The 14,713-nt window shown below is 42.6% G+C and overlaps 2 protein-coding genes across 2 annotated transcripts in view; both read left to right on the top strand.

Moving 5' to 3' along the window:
* LOC310994734 (helicase POLQ-like) overlaps positions 1-14,515 on the top strand; it is a 53,093-nt gene extending 38,578 nt beyond the window's left edge. Inside the window, exon 20 of the mRNA XM_083983533.1 lies at positions 13,964-14,515. The gene's annotated coding sequence lies outside the window, so the exon portion shown is untranslated. The remainder of the gene's footprint in view (positions 1-13,963) is intronic.
* Positions 13-13,973, top strand: LOC310995046 (helicase POLQ-like; the record flags this gene model as incomplete). The annotated part of the gene is made up of 7 exons (XM_083983972.1): positions 13-49; positions 1,035-1,192; positions 1,989-2,087; positions 9,347-9,520; positions 10,304-10,417; positions 12,218-12,352; positions 13,840-13,973. The coding sequence occupies 7 exons, from the start codon at positions 13-15 to the stop codon at positions 13,942-13,944; spliced, it is 822 nt and encodes a 273-aa protein (XP_083840098.1). The 3' UTR covers positions 13,945-13,973.
* Positions 14,516-14,713: the final 198 nt, after the last annotated feature.

Below are 14,713 nucleotides of genomic sequence, written 5' to 3'. Positions count from 1 at the left end.
TCACTCACACTCATGCGTATGTGGCATGAGGGGGACGGGAGACTCCAGGGTGACCGGACCTACTGGTTTATTATGAGCAGCCCACGAGCCGGTTCCGACTTCCATGTGCTGTGGCCGGACTCACCAGCATCAATTCTCCCGAACCCAGCAAAAAAAAAAAAGCCATGGAGCTCCACACATTCTCCCGCCAAGTTTGTTTTTTATAAATCCCAAAAGTTGCTTACAAGGTGGCGTACACCTTCTTTTGTGCGTACGCAGCGTTTATAAATGAGGCCCCAGATCAGACTAGTTGAGACCAGACGAGACCAGACTAGACTCTGAGGTGGTTTAGAGTCCAGTCATGTGGGGTCAAAGGTCGGAGGGTTTTATTGATGATGATCAAACACGTTCACACTTCCTGTTTTTAAATTCACACGACGCTGGAAACAGGAAGTGGTGACGGACCGACTCATCTGACTGATTCATTCACTCATTCATTTTAGTTTAGTTTTTATTTTAGTTCTAGTTTTTATTTTCATGATGAGTGGTCGTATCACCAGGGAGACCGGAGGAGGTTTTTAGTTTCACTGTGAGAACGAGGTGAAGATCTAATTAACATGATCTGGTTAAACCATTACCCATCAGCCCCTGGTCCCATGACAGAAAATACAGAGACTGTTGATGAAAAACTGTCCCTGAAGGCAACGAGCATCAGCAGTTTTGCATGAATTTCCCTCTAAAACAACTCTGTGTGGTAACGTTGTGTTATTATCTCATAGCGTGGTGAATGTGCAGGTCACAACTTGTCCACCACAGCGTTGTGGAGTTGTTGGATTGTGTATTTGATGAGTTTGATGAGGGAAACCAAGAAATCCCATGAGCCTCCGTAGCGTAGCTCTGAGCAGCTCACGGCTCTGTTCCGCCGTTCTAAAAATAGCTTGCACCGACAATTAAAGGTAACGAACCTACTGCTATGATTATCCTATCCCTTTAACATGTGAGGCGTTCAGGGAACCTCTGTAAAACAAACCAACCTGTCGTCCTGTGTCCTTCAGGCTCGGTGGACTTGTCCTACAGCGACGTCCTCTACAGAGACCTGTCCCGCGGCCTGGAGGCTCTGATGCTCAACAGCTACCTGCACCTGGTCTACCTGGTGACGCCCTACGACCTGGTGGCTCAGGTCAAACCGGATTGGATGGTTTACTTCAGACAGGTACAGGACTCTCTCTCTCTGTCTTTGCCATTTACAGTTTGAGTGAGGGGAGTAGAGTGATGCCAGGAGATCAAACAGGCGATCTAGTATCATAATATGGAGGAGAAGAAAGTAAATGTATTAAAAGTATCAAAACACAAACAAAGTCATTTCAAAAACATTGAAACAAAGAACGTAACTCCAGAGTCTTTACGTCTTTCTTGTTTTCAGATTGACTGATTGTGTTGATTTCCTTTTCGAAGCGGCAAAAATATGAAGTTGGATTTAGTGAAATTATGGTTATGAATATGAGCTTATTCATAACCATTAAGTTAATTATATAATATTAATAGTATATAACACATTTCATACAATTATTGTAGCTCAAGTGCTTCACAATAAAAGAAGGAACATTAAAATAATTAACAAAAACATTTAAAAAGAAACATGACAAGAAAAGAAAAGATATAAAGCAACAAAAATATTATCTTGCCCTAATGTTAGTACAGAGCATTAATGAAGGTTGCTGACCTGTTGTCTAGTGACTCTATAAGAGAGATATTAATGTTATTGGGAGGATGAGACTGAAAAGAAACAGAACGATACATTTTATTATCCAGAACAAAGTTTCTTTCGATGTGTTAACAGAGAAAAGTAAAAGTCTGCAGGTGAGGACGAAGCTGCTCTGGAGTCTGTTTACAGAAGCAGCAGAGGTCGCTAATGTGTTCTTTTAAACCTTTGCATGAAGACATTGGAGGGATAGATTCATCTCTGTCTCTGTGTCTCTGTGTGTCTCTTTGTGTCTCTGTGTCTCCAGTTCACTCTGCTGTCGGTGGCTGAACAGAAGATGTCTGCGGCCGTCGGTGTGGCTGAAAGCTTCGTGGCCAGAAAAGCTGCAGGACAGGCGGTGAAAAATGTGAGAGGACACAATGACGATGATGATGATGATGATGATGATGATGATGATGATGATGATGATGATGATGATGATGATGATGATGATGACTTTAGGACCTAAAGTTTAGGTTAAACATTTGGCGGGGGGGTTGAGGTCTCTGTGCCCATATAAGGATTTTTTTAAACCAAAAAAGTCAGTGTGTGTATGTGTCCTGTAAAATTAGGAGTCTAATTCTCCTCTTTATTTAGTCATACCCGTATTCGTTACAGTGGTAAAAGGTGTTTTAATAATTTACATCATTATTATAACAACATTATTCTTACGGCTTTTATTTTGATGTTAATCAGTTGTAGTGATTAACATGTTTATTCTGACAGGATTAATGCTAATTATTAATTTATCATCCAACAACTTGTCACTGTGTAGATATTTCTTACCAAGAACCAAATTTGATTTAGAGAGAAAATCCTAGCAGCAGATTTACTCTGACGTCCTCCATAGCTTCACCTCCAGCTACTAACAAACTGTCAACCAGGAAACTCAATAATGTGACTGTTTCCTCCTTTGGACGGTTGGTTTTCTCACTTTTATATGTCGAACCAACTATTTAAATAGTTTAAAAAACTGATCAAACAAGAAAGAGCTTCCTGCATTCGTCTCTCAATTAGAGGAGAGAGATGTAGGAGATGTAAAAACAGAGAGAAACTGTCTTTAAACCAACACTACGTACGGTACTGAAACAAAGTTAAACATTTCTTATTGTCAACATCGTCATATGATATTGTGTTTAGCCAGAGTTAGATATTATCTCATCGCTCAAACAGCCGCTGGAAACAGAAACGTAGTTTGGACTCTGTTAATTTCTAATCCAGCTGCACGCGACCGGGAGAGATCAGGTTGTTTACGTCGCTACGCGCTGGTGCTCATGGGAAATTGAGTTTTCCTTCAGGCAAAACACGACCGCTCTGGTCCACAGGCACCGCCCAAACTCAACCACAAATAAAAGTTCTTTAGTGTTGCTTTAAATCAATAAAATGCCTTTATTTATCTGGCATCGTCACAATGACATTAAAAATAACTCATCAAGACTTCAACAGGGAGTCAAAAAGAAAAAAGACCCTTTACGTTAGAGTTATTTTTAATAATTGTGACGATGCCAGATAAATAAAGTTATTTTATTGATTTAAAGAGAAGAAAGTGCCTTGGAGTTTTTCTCTGTTTTCAACTAACATATATCACTGTGACACTTTTTATGTTTAAATGATGCAATATCTAATTAAATGTGCGCTAATTTGCATATATTTCCAGAACAGAAATCTGAACAATGGATGAAGCTACTTTCAAAATTCTTGTTTTATTTTGTCGACATATTAGAGTCAGAAGTTTTTACAGAGGAGGATTGTGGATATCTCTTTTTATCACTCTGTAAATGTTGTATAAATGAGGCTGTGAATGATGTGTCGTGGGAATATTGGTCCTGCCGGTGGCAAGTCAAAGAACAAGACAGGAGAGGTAGCATGCACCCAAGTTTATTCTCCATTCTCCACAGAGAAGGGGAGAAGGGAACAGAACACAGAACTACATGGCAGATAGCAGTTCAGAGTAGTGCCCCAAGAACAGAGATTGCAGTCCCTTCTTATACCCCACTTTATGACTCTGGTTAGACATTACTACAAGCACTTCTAGCCTTCCCAGACAATAAAACAATCAAACAGATGTGTTACTCAACAAATGGTTACCCCAGTTGTTGGTTTCCTTATAGGAATTTACAACCTAGATCAGTTAGTAAACAAGGTTGTCCATGGCTCATCCTAGTGTCCTTCCTCTGCTCCCAGGTTTATTATGGTCAATACACAAATGTCTCCACTAATGGAGTGAACAGGATTGCTACATGGTCTTACTACAACTACTTCAAAGACTATGTTACCACTTATTACAAGGAGAATACCCATCATAGCAATTTTCCACCACAACTCCCCCCTTTTTATCATTAATGATCAACTAATCAGACATCATTGTAGAAAATGCATAAGCTTCAATCCAACACATCATTGAATACACTTTGTTCAACCTTTACACATCATAGACATCATTGGTAGCACTACAGTATCTTAATAGGTTGTTAAACACTTGTCACAAAGCTCTGTGTTCCATCGTTGTCCCTCGTTGGACACTACACAGTGTCTTGTGTGTTGCATTTACCCTGGAAACATGCGTGTGCAACATGTGTACTTCATCGTTGCAGCTGTGGCAGCGCTTGGCTTACACCTTTCAGCTGTGCTGGTCATCACTGCCTCGCTGTAAGTGTGTGTGTGAGCGAGTGAGTGTTTTCCCTCCTTTTGGTTGTGTGGGGTTGTCCTCTTGGCTCTGGTACCTCCCTGCAGTGACTGGCATGTATCCACGTTGCTCTCTCAGAAGTTTTCACTGCTGTATATCAGGAGCACTTGGAATGGTCCTAGCCACTTCTTTTGGTTCCACCTCTTCACCCTCAGGTCCTCTACTATCACCCAATCTCCTCGCTGGAATGGGTGGAGTGTACTGCTGGCTGGACCCTTCAGTGCTGCTTTCACCTGGTAATTGAAAGTCCACTAACAAGGAAGACAAACAATAAACCAATATTTTGCCAATGCGGCATACATCCCCCCTTTTGACACGCGGCCTAACCCATGTGTCTATTTGGCGAAATGCAGAAACCACGCTTTAGGTTCTGTCGTTCTTTCTAGACCCACATCATATTTCCCTTTAGATCACAATTTGACAGGTACTTGACTTAAGGGATGAACATGCACTTTTTTTTTTTTTTTTTTTCTACATTCATACATGGAAACATATAGGTTAGATCATTCACATTCTCAGACATTAGTGTTACGCTGCGCATGCTGTGTATATCAGCAGAAAAATGCTTATTTACATGAGCTCAATCTCGCACAGTATCGGACACCTTCAATGGAAGTGTCTATCCAGTCAGTCGCTTCTGTGCAGTCCTTAACAAATGACCCTATGTCTTCCCACTCACAGTTGTTTGTATTAGCCAAGGCTACATGTGGGACTGCATTGGGAACTTCAAACAGTTGTCACAGGTCGTTAGGTAGGTTTATGGCTGCTGCACTTTTGTCTGTGTCCCAGTAAATGTCACCAATAGTCAGTATGTCCAAGTCGTCAGGTTGTCTGTCCTGGTACCAGTTAGTCTCATATGTCTATACACAGTAAATCTTGCATGAATACAATGTTAGGAGCAGTCATGATTGTCTCTGCCTCTTCAATTAATGTTCTGCTTTTCTTCTGTGTTGGCCAACTGCCATTGATACGTGTACCACAGTGGAGTGTAGTTAATATACACCATTTGGTTAACCAAGGCATTTGCTTTTATGACTTTCAGTCCCTCTATAGTTGACAAAATAGATATCCCCAAAGTTATCATTACTTCTCTTCCCAAGAGATTAATAGGACAGTGATCAGACTGCTGTGTCTGATGCTTCCATAAAATACACATATCTACCACTCATCTTTGGAGAGGGAGAGAGATCACACGCTCTGATTACAGAGTTTGTTGCTCCTGAATCAACAAGAAATTTGAGTTTGTTTTGACCTACAGTTAGCATATGCTGGCAATTGCTGATAGGCCTCAGTCTGCAATTGTACATACGTGCCTCTGTTTACGTCGATTTTTCCAGTAACACTCTTATGTGTTTGTGTGTTTTGTGTGTAGTGTTAGTGTGTGCAGTACCTCTATCTTCTGACACAGTGGCATTCGGCTGAGACCTTTTCCTCTCCTCCGTCCACTCTCCCCATCAGTCTGATTTTTCTTTGGGCAATCTCGCCCCCAGTGTCCTTTTTGCCCGCTTGTGAACACACATCGTCTTTAATGTAGGCCCTGCTTGGCCCTCCAATCTTCTGCCCACTTGTCCTCTTTCACGCCATCTTCCTCGGGTGTTGAACTCTCTGTCCCTCTGAGAATTGCTGTGAACCTCTTCTTTTCCATGTTACACACATGTCCTTGTGTGTGGAGGTGTCAAAGAAGTCAGTGTCTTTGGCTTCACATCAGGTGACATCACATCAGCAGACTGATGTACAGCTCCCCGCTCTCCATACTGTTGCTCCTGCTTCAGGACCAGTCTCTGTGCTTGCCTGAGGCGGCTGTACTGCTGCTGGTTGTGCCCGCATCTGCTTGTGGCTGGTGTGCTGGCTGCGGCTGTTGCTGCTGCTGCTGCACATCCGACATCGGCTGCATCTGCGGCTGCGGCTGTGGTGGGGGAGGAGCGGTACAGGAGTCGAGGTCCAGGTCAACCTTTACCAACTGTGAAAGAGAAGCATACAGAGAAGAGCACTGAGAAGAATTGTCTGTTCTTGTCATGTCTGACTGCTCTACAAGCACCTTCGCATCAACTTACAAGTTTGCTTTCTATCCCTACGCTTTGCTTCCTTTTCCCACGCATTAAATGCCGCTCTTTGCTATTCCACTTCCTCAAATCCATCATTACTTCCTTCTTACCCTTTCTTATTTCTTTTTCTTCTTTACTTAGTTTTCCTTCTAACAACGCCAAGTGTTGCAAACTAAAAGAACCCCCTTAGGGGAACCCATTTTGCTACACCACAGCGGCATAAACTTAATTGTTTCATCACCATGTTTATCTTTCATGCATTGCTCGTTTGGCGACACAGGCTCAAATTCCTGACTGCTGTTAGATCCCATGCTCAGTGAGCGTCCTCACGGCCTCTACGCGTCTATTAGGTGTAAACCCCGGCTATTTACACGTGCCTCCCAGAGACAACTTTTAGGCAGTATTCCCAGAATACCCCGACCCCGTAGTTGGATCTTTACTAGTACGGCCTCTCGCCTTAGAAGCACTAGAGGTCCCAGACCCCCCAAATGGGTACTTTACCGAATACCCTCAGCAGTTCTGCAGGCGGAAAATGGCTGTGCCCTTTTGAGATCACTCTCTTCTCCAGGTGAACAGCACAGGAAAGATAAACACAGCCTACCTTTTTTTTTTTTTCTTCTTCTTTTTAACCCCCCGTTACCGTAACAAGTGTTGTTCCTTGACTCGCCCTTTTGCTCTTTTATCTCGTCGGTGATGGTCCCTCTGCCTTGAGTCAGTCAGCTCTCTCTCTCTCTGAATGAGTCGAGGTTTGAGACCGAACTCTTTTCCTGTTCGGGGTGATCAGCCTCTGTCTGCCCTCAGCTGATGGACGAATCACTCACGAGATCCCACCGCTGCCACCATCTTGTCGTGGGAATATTGGTCCTGCCGGTGGCAAGTCAAAGAACAAGACAGGAGAGGTAGCATGCACCCAAGTTTATTCTCCATTCTCCACAGAGAAGGGGAGAAGGGAACAGAACACAGAACTACATGGCAGATAGCAGTTCAGAGTAGTGCCCCAAGAACAGAGATTGCAGTCCCTTCTTATACCCCACTTTATGACTCTGGTTAGACATTACTACAAGCACTTCTAGCCTTCCCAGACAATAAAACAATCAAACAGATGTGTTACTCAACAAATGGTTACCCCAGTTGTTGGTTTCCTTATAGGAATTTACAACCTAGATCAGTTAGTAAACAAGGTTGTCCATGGCTCATCCTAGTGTCCTTCCTCTGCTCCCAGGTTTATTATGGTCAATACACAAATGTCTCCACTAATGGAGTGAACAGGATTGCTACATGGTCTTACTACAACTACTTCAAAGACTATGTTACCACTTATTACAAGGAGAATACCCATCATAGCAATTTTCCACCACAGATGTATCAACTAACACCTCTGTAAAAACCTTCAGAATATAGAAAGGGATCAAACTTTGGTCGTTTGGTGTTATTGTCAGTCGTACTTTTATGATTTGTTGCTGATACAGAGAAAATTACAATTTTAGAGAACTTTACAGTGACACCTGACAGGACATGAGTCAAGCGCTGGCCGACGCAACTTATTTGTGCCCAAAGCGTTGACTTTATTTAGTTTCCACAACAGGATGTACACGACAACACTGTGACTTCTCCACTGACTCCAGAGTCATGTGACTCCACCCACGGCTCATTCTAGGAGTTTTTATATTTAGATAGTGTAGTAGCCGTTTGTCAAAACAAATAAAAGTTTCAAATCAAACTTTAAATCATAAAAATCAAAGGGCCACTGCTGCACTATGGCCTGTGATGTACACGGACGTGAAGAAAAACATAATATCCAATCAAATGTCCAGTTTCAACAAAGAAATGTGTTTCATTTAACCAGAAAAGCAGCGAACAAAGAACAAAGAAAAATCCTGTGGTAAAAAGCCATTAGCCCACCCAGGTGCATGCTGGTCCCTTGCCGACAGCCTACGGTGTACAGTATACTGTATAATCTCAGGTGAATGAACCAAAACACAAATAATAAACAAGAAAACACCTAAACTAAACAAATAATAAACTAACAAATCTAATTATAATGAAATCAAATAAATTGATTCAGAATAATCTAAACTAAATACTAACTACATGAAATACTGAACTAAACAGCACTAAATACTAACAGTCAATAAACAGCTCCAACAGATCGTTTATTGGCAGGGTTCCCAGTCCTGGAAAACCTGGAAAATGGTTGACCAATTTTCCAGTCATGGAAAACACATGGAAATTGAAAAAAAATAGTCAAATGTCCTGGAAAATTATTTATCACATCATGATACCAGCTGCCAGATCTCAGTTTGACTTTTTCAGACCCCACCAAGGATTTCTTTCCCAAAGACGTTCCTAGTGAGAAAACTATCGACATTGAGTTGATGAGTGTTTCCAGTGTTGGACCTGTTGTCTTCTCTGATGAAGGACAGATGGATAGTGACAGAGAGCTGTTGTAGGTGTGGTTTAAAAACAAAAACAACATGTTTTTGCATTGTTCTATGATAAAAATTGTCTTAATTTCTAAGCATGTAAGATATTATGTCATAGATAAGTTAAAGTGCACATCTTTAAATCAGTCTTCTGGGAGAGAGAATGAGAGAGAGGAATAAACATAGAAACAAACTGGTTAAATGTACAAAATAAGCTACAACTGTCGAAAAGACTTCTTCAAAGCATGAATGGGAGCGGAGGATGTGTTAGTGTGTGGCGGGATAAACTTTTCTGTCAGACTGTAGCAGCTGAAAATGTCCTGGAAAAGTGCTGGGAAATGGTTTCAAGAAAGAGTGGGAACCCTGATTGGCCTTGTGGCTCCTTCCATTCTGTTCCAGTTGTGACCAGTTTTATTGGCTGGATTAGATGTATTAACCCTCTCTGTGTCTCCGTGGCGACGGCGGCGGTCAGAGCGCGGACGCGGCGGTGGTGGGCAGGATGTACCTGGCTCTGGTCCTGTTCTCTCTGCTGAAGGAAACAGACCTGTGGTTGGTGTCGAGTCGCTTCCAGCTGAGCCGAGGCTTCGTCCAGACGCTGCTCAGCTCCTCCTCCGCATTCTGCTCCTGCGTGCTGCACTTCACCCAGGTAACAGGCCACGCCCACTCACACACAGGCCACGCCCCCTTCCTCGGACAGGCCCCGCCCCCTCACAGACAGGCCACGCCCACTCACAGACATTAGGCCCCGCCCACTCCCACACACAGGCCCCGCTGAAGGAAGGAAGGAAGGAGGGACAGAAAGAAGGGAGGGAGGAAGGATGGAGGAAGAAAGGGAGGAAAGGAGAGAGAGAGAGAGGAGGGAGAGAGGAGAGGGGAAGGAGGGAGGGAGGGAGGAAAGAAGAAGGGGTGGAGGAATAGAAGGAAGGGAGAGAGAGAGGAAGGAAGGGAGGAAAGGAGAGGGAGAGAGGAAGGAAGGGAGGAAAAGAGAGAGAGAGAGGGGAAGGATGGAGGGACAGAAGGAAGGGAGGAAAAGAGAGAGAGAGAGGGGAAGGATGGAGGGACAGAAGGAAGGGAGGAAAGGAGGGGGGGGGTGGAGGGACCGAAGGAAGGGAGAGAGAGGAGGGAAGAAGGAAGAAGGGCTGGAGGAACAGAAGGAAGAGAGGAAGGAAGGACAGAAGGAAGGGAGGAAAGGAGAAAGAGGGGAAGGAGGAAAGAAGGAGCAGTAAAACAGACGGAAGGAAGGAAAACAAGAGGGTTAAAGTTAGAAAAACAGACAGGCCCCGCCCACTCTGCGTCTGTCACTGACAGGTGTGTGTGTGTGTGTGTGTGTGTGTGTGTGTGTGTGTGTGTGTGTGTGTGTGTGTGTGTGTGTGTGTGTGTGTGTGTGTGTGTGTGTGTGTGTGTGTGTGTGTGTGTGTGTGTGTGTTAGGAGCTGGAGGAGCTGTGGCCGTTCCGAGCGCTGCTGACCGAGCTGACCCGCCGGCTGAGCTACTGCGTGAAGGCCGAGCTCGTCCCCCTGATGGAGGTCACCGGGGTCATGGAGGTCAGTCACACGCCCCGGGGTCAAAGGTCAGAGGTCACGGACAGACGCAGGTTTGAGTCCAGACAGTGTTGGAGCAAAAAGAGAATCTACTAGTGATTGATAATCGATCGATTATTTACTGCTCATGTTACATCAGAGTGAATGAGAAACTAAAACAAACATTTCACTTTTATTTCTGACTCAATAATCGATCAATACTGATCAGTTTCAGCTCTGATTTGATGTCGATCAATCAGACATGAGAGCGATGGAAACAAACCTGGTTCTAATTCAACAGAAAAGTTTCACGATCAATGAATCTGATCTGAATCTGACAGATTAGATATAGTAGTTATTCATCTGCAGCTGTTCCAATAATCAATCAATTATATATATTATTTTTTTAACAAATAAGACAAAACTTCTTAAACTGGCATCTGTGAATTCTCCAGTTTTTTCTTTGATCTTTATTGAGCTAATAGACGTTCTGAGACATCAATTGATCAATCAATCAATAACCAGTATTTGGATCTAGCGATTGATAATCGATCGATCATTTGAAGTCATCTGCTGCTGCTCATTTTACATCAGAGTGAATGAGAAACTAGAACAAACATCTGACTCAATAACCAACAAATACTGATCAGTTTCAGCTCTGAGAGAGAGATGGAAACAAACCTGCTTCTAATTAAACAAAAAACAGTCTCATGATCAATGAATCTGATTGAAATCTGTTAGTTAGTTGTAGTAATTAGTTGTTAATCTGCAGCTGTTCCAATAATCAATCAATCAATTGTATTTATTTATTTCTTAACAAATGAGACCAAACATCTTAAACTGGAATTTGTGAATTCCTCTCCAGTTTTTATTTTTTATTTTTAATAGAGCTGAAAGACGTTCTGAGACATCAATTGATCAATCAATCAATCACCAATATTTTGATGATTTAATTGATTATCTTTATTATAATTTTTTTTATTTTAAGAAAAAATAAATGATAAATGACGTCCAGAGCCCTATGTTCTACAATCCGGTGGGGATATGGGGGAAGAGAAGGAGGAAGAGAGGGCTGTGGTAGAAGAAAAGGCTGTACCAGGGGATCCTGAGGGAAGAGAGATTATGTTAAATCAACCAAGATAGAACAGAACAATGCACAACAATACACACTAAAAGACTGCTATCCAGTGATGCTAAAATACTAAACAGTAAAACATTTACACACTCCATGATTTGCCATTAAAAAGCAGTTAAGTCTGGTTTTACAATCAGAAATGGTGATAAATGCCTGTAGTTTTAGTGTTTTTTTGGAGATTGTTCCAGCCAGAGGGAGCAGAGTACATGAATGCCCTTTTACCAAACTCAGTACGAGTTCTAGGGACAGAGGCAGATAGAAAGTCCAGAGAGCGCAATCTGTATGTATGATGGGTTTGATGTGAGAGTGAGGTAGGTGCAGAGGTATGAGGGAAGTAGTCCAATAATTGCTTTATAGATGAAGGTGTACCAGTGCAGAAGCCTACGTGCAGACAAAGACAGCCAGCCTACTTTAGCATACAGAGTACAATGATGGGTGAGTGACTTACAGCCGGTAATGTATCTTAAAGCACAATGATAAATGGCATCCAGCATAATGCAAAGAGGTAGAGCAGGCATTCATGTACAGTACGTCACCATAATCCAACAAAGGGATAAAAGTAGCAGCAACAAGCCTTTTTTTTAGAGACAAAAGAAAAACAAGATTTATTTCTGAAATAAAAGCCCAATCTCACTTTTAGCTTGTATCTGATTGACAGATTGTATCTGTGTGTGTGTGTGTATGTACAGTGTCGGGCGAAGCAGCTGTACGACGCCGGCTACAAGACTCTGACTCACCTGGCCAACGCTGACCCGGCCCTCCTGTCCCGCTCCATAGAAAACCTCTACAAGAAACAGGCCAATCAGATCGTTGCGTCGGCGAAGGTGAGGCTCCTCCCCCTCCATCATCATCATCATCATCATCATCATCATGGCGGCGGCTGTGATGTCATTAAAGGATAATAAACGTTTTTTTACAATCTGGACCTTATTTCTAGCATCAAATCTGATCATTTCCTCCCCCAGATAACTTTGGTGTCATTACAAGTGGTTGTGATGAAATGAGCTCCAGCCGAGAGGCGCGTATATCCGTATAATGGAGTCTACAGGGCAGCAGAATGCAGCCTCTAAATAACACATTATCTGCAGAGAAACTCCTTCATTTCACCAATATTTAGTTCTGATAGGCTAGTGCTATTCCCCTCTGAGTCCGGGGTTAGCTGTTATCAACATCCGGGGTCTGTAGGTTGACCTGCTGACCTCTGACCTGGATGATGTCATCTCTGAGCGCCGCCCGGCTCATTCTGATAATAATCATTCTGCTTCGACATTCGGGTCCATTTTTATCTCAACTAGCCGGAGCTTTAGTGAGTCCAGGTTGAGGAGAGGAAGCCTGTGGAAGCTGAACTTCATCCAGCTGCTCATTTTGTTCTGACAAGTCAGAAACACACAGAAACGAACCGTAGCATTAGCATTAGCAACAAGCTCAGAGATGACATCATCCAGGTCAGAGGTCAGTAGGTCAACCTACAGACCCCGGATGTTGATAACAGCTAACCCCGGACTCAGAGGGGAATAGACCAGAGCGGCATTTTTATGCAAATGAGAGTGACTGAGGCATCCTGGGTAATTTTGGGGCAGCGCCCGGCATCCCTCCATTGAAAAGTTCAGCCTAACTGGCTTGACAAACTAACTAACAAAAAGTTGTCTATTAACAGGCTATTTACAGACAACACTTTGCCAAAACCTCCCCGGTGATTCCACCAAATACGTGTAGATGTCTGGGTCAGACATTTCTGGCCACTGTGTTGAGTCATTGATCATTGTGGGAGGCTAAAGGAGCATACCGCTAGATTAATTAATTGTAATTTTTTGAGATAGCGTAAACGGTGGGTTTCAAAGAGGGTGTCAAAATAATTATGAGACATAGTGCTACAAAAGAAACAAAAAATAAAACATTCAGATTGATTGTTAGTTAGTCTACGCTCCATCAAAACACAAAAAGCCACTGAGTGCCGGGTGCTGCCCCTAAATTACCCAGGATGCATCAGTCATTCTCATTTGCATAAAAATGCCGCTCTGGTCTATAGCACTAGCCTATCATAACAAAATATTGGTGAAATGAAGGAGTTTCTCTGCAGATAATGTGTTATTTAGAGGCTGCATTCTGCTGCCCTGTAGACTCCATTATACGGATATACGCGGCTCTCAGCTGGAGCTCATTTCATCACAACCACTTGTAATGACACCAAAGTTATCTGGGGGAGGAAATGATCGTATTTTACGCTAGAAATAAGGTCCAGATTGTAAAAAAAAAAAAAAGGGTAATGATCCTTTAACTGGTGAACAGATGACGTGTGTTTGTGCTGCAGATGCTGCTCAGTGAGAAGGCGTCGGCGCTGCAGGAGGAAGTGGACGAGCTGCTGGCTCCGCCCACCGACCTGCCCACCGCCGAGGGGGCGGGGCCACATGGATGACATCATCATCATCATCATCATCATCGTCAGTCAGCTGGTTCCTGGTTTTATGGTTTCATTTCCTGCTATAATGGAGACTCCCGTGACCAGACTCTTGACGATCATGGAGAACGAGGTCAAAGGTCACAGAGGTCAATTATTTATTCTGTTCATCAACCACCTGTAAATAAATAAAAACATCTGGATGAGTCGCTGTCGTTCAGTTCACACATCTGGAGCTCTGCCCGCTGCGGTTTTTTAAATAAAGACACAAAAACCATTCAGGTCGGATGGAGAAACAAATAATTTAAACATTTCTACATGAAAGTTGGTAAAATAAAAGAAAATAATATCGAAAATCAGACACATGAGGAATCTTTATGTGGAATTTTTTTTACTCCGTTCTCAAATAACTTATATTAGTAAAATATTGATGATTGATTTTCTATTTAAAAGGACAAATGAATTCCTAAAAGACAGACTCAGATGTATTTAAAATATTAATATAATTTGAATTATGTTGAGTTTTATAACAATACAAACAAAAGGGCATCATGGGTCAATCATCAATCATCATTATCACTCACATTATACGATATGATACAATAAACTTTATTGTCCCGTTCAGGGAAATTTGTCTTGGACTCTGTAGCTGCCCCATAAATGCCTTGATGGCCACAATGACAAAAAAACAATACACCTCCGCCGTACCAACCCAGCAAACACAAGACATAACAGCATATCCCATAACATAACACATATACACCTCATGAATTCACCATAGTAAGAG

Source organism: Trachurus trachurus (genome assembly GCF_905171665.1).
Source record: "Trachurus trachurus genome assembly, chromosome: 12".
NCBI lineage: Eukaryota > Metazoa > Chordata > Actinopteri > Carangiformes > Carangidae > Trachurus > Trachurus trachurus.
Note: the sequence above shows the minus strand (reverse complement) of the source record. Positions and strands in the feature narration are given on the sequence as shown.